The 6798-nt window shown below is 34.5% G+C and overlaps 1 protein-coding gene across 1 annotated transcript in view; it reads right to left on the bottom strand.

Annotated features, from left to right (window-relative positions):
* Window positions 1–1051: 1051 nt before the first annotated feature.
* LOC110103336 (vacuolar-processing enzyme-like) overlaps window positions 1052–6798 on the bottom strand; it is a gene marked incomplete at its 5' end in the record, with an annotated part of 9481 nt that continues 3734 nt past the window's right edge. Inside the window, 2 exons of the mRNA XM_028693404.1 lie at window positions 1052–5568; window positions 5698–5760. Coding sequence (XP_028549237.1) covers window positions 5284–5568; window positions 5698–5760 — 348 coding nt within the window. The remainder of the gene's footprint in view (window positions 5569–5697; window positions 5761–6798) is intronic.

The raw sequence follows: 6798 nt of genomic DNA, 5'->3' as shown, positions 1-6798 counted from the left end.
GGGGAATGGGGGATGAGGACGGCGGTTGAAAGTCTCACTGTCGGATGGTGGTGGTGGGGTGTCCGGCGGTCAAGAGGGAGGCTAGGGCCGGCGGGGTGGGAAAAAGGAAGGGAATCGGATGATGGGGATAGGCCACGAGTCACGGACTCTTCCAATGACTGGTGGGTATTGCGTTTCGCCCTCACCTTGGGCTCTCGTTCTCCTCTCTAGCTCTCCACAAGAAGAAGAAGAAGAAGAAGAAAGATAACTAAAGCAAATTTCATTCAAAATATTCATTAACCATTACAAGAGAAAAGACCCAAATATATAGGTCTCAATCATACAAGAAAAGTAAAGACTAAAATGCCCTCAGGGCCCCAACATGGCTCAACTCAACATAAGGGTACAAAATGAATACATAAATTAAAGTGGAGGTAGGCTTGGGATCTCACCAGGTATGGTCGCACAAGGCTCGTTTGTAAGTGGATTGCATGGGTTAAATTCTGGTCCTTCGAAGGTTACTAAATCTTCTATGTTAAATGTGGGATTAATGTTGAAACGTTCGGTAAGGTCTAGTACGTAAGCATTGCTATTCACCTTTGAGATTATCTTGAACGGTCCGGCACTTCTCGCATGCAACTTCTATGCGGATCTAGGAGGAAAACGCTCCGGACGGATCCGAACCATCATAAAGTCTCAAATTTCGAATTCTTTAGTTCTTCTTTTATGATCAGCCATAAATTTATTATGTAACTCCTGGAGATGAGATGCAAATGATGATGCTGACTCTGATGTCTTAACTCTAGCTCAAGATTGGGTAGATTGGTATTGATTCAGTCTGTAAGTGTAATTCCAGTGGTTTTTTTCTTTTATTGAGTAAAATATAATAAGGTGGATCCTGATACTAAGTAACCTTGCACACACACACACTCAATGAGAGAAATTCTATAAGTTTTAGAATTTTTTGTTTTCAATCCTTTCGTACGGGACGATTCAAAATCATCTTGGACGATCAATGTGGTTAATATAGATTTTTTTTTATATTTTATTTTGTATGATTAATGTCATTTCTTTCCATCTTTTTTATATTGTGGTTTGCTTGCATAATCAATTCTTTATAAAATTAGTTTTATTTTAGTAAAAAGTGATAACTTGTATCTATTTTTCATACCACAAGTGAGATAATATCTATTTATATTTAATCTTTGTTTTGTTTCTGCTCATCTAGGCTGATATGTGCCATGCTTATCAAATCATAAAAAATGGTGATTTGAAGGATGAAAATATCATTATTTTCATGTATGATGATATTGCATACAATGAGGAAAATCACAGACAAGAAATTATAATTAACCATCCAGATGAGGGTGATGTGTACGTCAGAGTTCCTAAGGTTTTATTTTGATGGGACTTGACAATACTATTATTTTTTTTCTGGTAATTTATATATATTTTCTAACATCTTGCTTTAAAATATCTGTAGTATTATGTAGGAAATAATGTTAATGCTAAGAATTTTTTTGTTCTCCTTAGAAATAAAAAATCTATATTTGATGGCTGTAAGAACGTTATTGATAGTTGATATGATGATCATATTTTTATATTTTATTTAGACCATGGTGGCCCAGGAGTTATACGTTAATTTTAACTGAATTAAAGCCAATTGAAGTTGTTTATATCCCTATAAATTTTCAACAGATCAAAAAGACAATTTTAACTTGATGCTCAATTTAAGTTGTTCTATTATTTGACATGCATACATATCCTTTATATTTATACGGATAATTTTATCTCCGTTCTGAATAAAAAACATGATTCTAATTTCGACAAAAAGGTGATAATAAATTGCCATTTATAAAATATGCAGCTGTATTAAGTAATATTTTTATATTTAAGATAATGATGGTCTTATCTTTTTATTTCACGTCATAAATCTTGAGTCTTGTGAATATGAGAGTATTTTTGATGATCTTCTCCCTGAAGATATAAGTATATATGCAATAACAATATCTAATGCTGTGGACATAAATTGGGAAATTTATTGTCCTGGAGAGAGTCCTAGTCCACCTTCAAAATATTGGAAATGTTTGGGAGATCTCTATAACATATTTTGGATGGAAGACAGATACATCCTCTTATCCAAGATATGCTGTAGAGGTCTCCTAAATATATTCAGTATTCTGAAGGTGGACTAGGATTCTTTCCAGGACAGTAAGTTCCTGAACTTCTCTACATAGTATTAGATGCCGTTGTTGCATATATATTTATATCTTCAGGGAGAAGGCCTTCAAAAATACTCCCAGATTCACAAGACTCACGATAGATGACCTGAAATAAAAATGCAAGGCCATCATTATCTTATATATATAAATATTACTTAGCATAACTGCATATTATAAATGATAATTCATTACCATTTTTTTGTAGGAATTGGAATCATGCTTTTTCTTTAGAATAGAGATGATCCGCATAAAGGTAAAGATATGTAGGCATGCTTAATAATAAAACAACAACATAAATTGAGCATCAGTTAAAATTGCTTTCTTGATCTTGTTGGAAATTTGTAAGGATATAAGCAAATTCTTTTGACTTTAATTCAGATAAAATTAATATAAAATTCATGGGCCATCATGGTCTAAATAAAATATAAAAATTTGATCGTTAGGTCCACTGTCAATAACTTTCCCACTACCACCAGATATAAATTTTTAATCTCCAAGGAGAACAATAAAATTTTTTTTAACATTAACATCATCTCCTATATAATAGTGCAGATAATTTTATGCAAGATGTTAGAAAACATAGATAAATTACCAGAAAAAATCATGGTACTGTCAAGTCCCATCAAAAACAAACCTTGGGAACTCCAACGTACACATCACCCTTATCAGGATGGTTAATTATAATCAATTGTCTGAGGTTTTTCTTATTGTATGTAATATCATTATACATGAAAACAATGATATTTTTATTCTTCAAAGCACCATTTTTATGATTTTATAGGCATAACATTTATCAGTCTAAATGAACAGAAACAATAGCAAGATTAAATATAAATAGATATTTTCTCACTTGTGATAGGAAAAATAGATTCAAATTATCACGTTCCGTCAAAATAGAACTAATTTTGTAGATAATTAGTGATGCAAACAAATTATAACATAAAAAAGATGGGAAGAAATGACATTAATTAGATAAAATAAAGTAGAACAAAATTATATTAATCACTTCAAATAGTCTTCATAGTCTTAACTTGCAGTTTGGTTGAAATGTTTTTTATCAAGCAATTTCTCATATTCAAATACAAGTTTCACTATAATCGATATGACAATTATTATCTTAAACATATATCATTGAATAAATATCACAGTAAAGAAAATGAAAGATGTGAATATCGTTTAAGACGATGTTCTTAATTCAGCTATCTTAACACAGATGCCCTAATTAGGATTTCTATTTTTATCCTATCGTCTAAGAGGATTTTAGATCGTTCCGTATGGTATGATCAAAAATAAAAAACTCTAAAACTTACAGAATTTCTTCCCCTGAATGTATTTGTGCAAGGTTAATTAGCATCTGAATCCACATTATTATATTTGACTCTAGAAAAATAAAAACCATTGGGATTACACTTACATACTGACTTAGTCCTAATCTATCCAATCTTAAGCTGGCTTGAATTATAATTGATCTTGTGGAGCAGAAAGATTAGTAATAGGATAAGCAAAATAGATGTGTAGTAGTAACGGTAGTAAGGAAACATGAATGCTAAAAGTGTTTATTATCATCAAAATTATAATTCTTGAATCCATATTTGCAACACACAAAACGAAATGCAAATCATACTTAAATGAAGCCACTAAATTTTGAGAGGAAAATTTTAAATAGAAGTTCAAAAAACTTATCATTGATTTGAGTGATGCAGGCAAAACTAGAAAGAAGAGACAAGTAGGAGAACACTAGGACAAATTAAAAACCAAACTCTATTCAATCTAATAAGCAAACATCCAAACAAAACATCAAAGCCAACAAAAAGTCGAAACAAACGAAACAAAATTATAACATAAAACTACTATCCTCAGAACAACCGGCAAGCAATTTCATCACATGCAACGAGAAGTTGGAAATATATGAAAAAGTGCTTAGGCTTGCAAACCGAGGGTTCACCACGGCAAAAGGGTCCAACGTCCAACCAAACTCTCCTACAAATGTCTTCCAAAATCAACCAACAAACAATTTCCAAAAGCTCAAGAAGAAGGTTACAAGTGGAGTGGAACTTGCGTAGAGAAGAAGAGGTTAGAAGCTAAGACGAAATAGAGAGGAGGAAGAGGTGGAATAAGTTCTCAAGCTTTTCCAAGAGAAGAAGCCCTCAGGTTTTTAACTTCTTTTAAGTTAATCAACAACCTTTCCAAAACCAAATCTTCTCATATATATAGGCACAAAAGGAAAACCAAACAACCAACATTGGACCTTCAACCAAACCAATCAGGTAAGAGGAAGAAGAAGGGTAAAAGACACCACAAATAGCTCCCAAAAAGCTGCACGAAAAACAGGAAGGATAAGCCATGGGAACACAGCTAGGGAGGGACCCGAATAGCCAGCACCAGAAATGGGCTGGAGGATGCTCAAGAAAACAGCCAGGGGAAGAAACCGAAAAGCCTACACAAGCACCCAGCAGGCATATCACGGGTACAACACAAAGAAGAATCCAGGGAGATATAAGAAGTGGAAGAAACAAGCTCTACTTCAAATACATTTTCAAATTTATGAGCTAGAAAGTGCAATTACTCCTCTAATAATAAATTAAACTTCAGCTCAATCATTAATGAGCTAGCACAAAGAAGTTCACAATATTTCAGCTCAAAACCAGAGCAGCCAAAGCCCAACCCGAGAGTAGCCATGGCTCAAACCTTGAAACAGTAAACAACCCAAAGAACAAAGGACCCAAAATGCTAGCAAACCTAAGTCATGCCATGCCCAAGCACTTCCTACCATGATCATTGGATGCTTTTCATCATTGGATAATAAATAAAAAAAACATAAAACACAACTAAATATTGTTCAAATTACATCAAAACATAAATATCCAAAATATGAATGCATCATTGAGGCAGGCCCAGTCGTCGACCAGAGTCTGCCTGTCTTTAGAACTGCACTAAGGACTTGTATGCCTTTCTCTGATCCAAAGATAATTTTTCCTATGAGATTTATACTATTATCCACATGCATGCAATTGGTCATTATATCAAGCAGTTCTTTTTGTGCATCACATTTTTTGGACGATCTTTCAGCCTTTCAGGTGAATTATAAAACTATCACAAAAAATAAAAGGTGATTTATCTTAGTTGTATAGAAGAAACGGTATCCATACCATATGCCTACCTTATGCAAATAATAAATGAGGTCTGCATCACGTTGGTTCACAACACTTGGTGTAAACGAAAGAGAGTTATCCTCAATGAAAGTAGAGTTGTCATTGTTCGGATTTGCGCCAATGTACATGAAAACGTTTTCCTCGTTGATACCAAGCTCACCATATTGTATGACATGAGAACCTTTGTTATACGTATTATGTACGGATGTCCTTGTCTTGACATGCAAATATTAGAAAGAAGAATATATAAGCTTAACTTACTTGACCTACGAATGTTAAAAAGAAAAATATATAAGTTTCATTTAGTAAGTTGTATATGTTAAAGATAATAGAAAGTTAGGGACTCTTATTAGTTTGTACTGCTGCCTTAGAGTTTCGGTTCTCAAATTATGAATGTCATTGCCCACCTAAGAGAAGTTATTATATTAAATCAACACATCAAGAATTCAATATAATGGAAAATTGTTGGCAAGGTAGTTAATGCAAGTATCAGTTACAAATTTTAACTGTGGCTGTTTTCACTATCCATTACAGGCTCTTGTAAGTCTAATATCTACTAGTATATTGTATAAAGGGAGATCCTCTAACTTTTGATGACTAGGGAATCCCTAGAGCCAATAATATTTTATATGCACAATGGAGAAATAGGTTTATCAATTTACATTTAAATGGATAGGAGGATGCATTTGCGTTCCATATGTTGACCTTCTTATAATACCCGAAGGAAGAGAAAAAAAAAAAAAACGACAAAAAAATACCTCGTATCCCGTCGGATCCACGAATCCCGCTGAATCGGCGCCGCGAACGATCACTTCTCCGCACTTCCTGCGTGAAATCGTCTCTCGATCGCTGCCCCATTCGCGTCGTTAAATACCAACCCAAACGAAGCCTTTCGCTGCTTCTCCCTTCGGCTCCACACACACGACGCTCTCTGCTCTTCCATCCCCCACTTGATCGCAGGAGCTCCCAACCCGTCGCCTTATACCCGTCCATTCCTCTGATCTCGATCCTCTGCCTGTGCCGACTCCCCAGGCAGAGAGAGAGAGAGAGAGAGAGAGAGAGAGAGAGAAGAATAAGAAGAGCGTTTCTCTCTTACCTTACCGCAAGCCGACCCGAGCTCTGTCCGACTCCCCCATCCAGCCGGCATCAAACCTCCTATACCCGAACCTCCTCCCTCTGAGATCGAAGCCAACCCGCCATTCTCCCTGCCCGATTGCCTCAACCCGCCTCCCCAGGTAATTAGGTAAACCTATTATACTTATTTTTATTATTATTTAATTATATTTAATTATTTTAATAATGGTTAATTATAAATTATTGTAATTACTATAATTAAATATTTTAACTATATTTAATTATTATAAATAATAATTAGTTTTAATTAAAAATAAATTATACAACAACAACAACAACATCAAGCCTTTATCCCACTACGTGAGGTCGGC

Source organism: Dendrobium catenatum, unplaced genomic scaffold (genome assembly GCF_001605985.2).
Source record: "Dendrobium catenatum unplaced genomic scaffold, ASM160598v2 fragScaff_scaffold_266, whole genome shotgun sequence".
Classification (NCBI taxonomy): domain Eukaryota; kingdom Viridiplantae; phylum Streptophyta; class Magnoliopsida; order Asparagales; family Orchidaceae; genus Dendrobium; species Dendrobium catenatum.
This window is presented reverse-complemented; position numbering and strand designations above follow the sequence as displayed.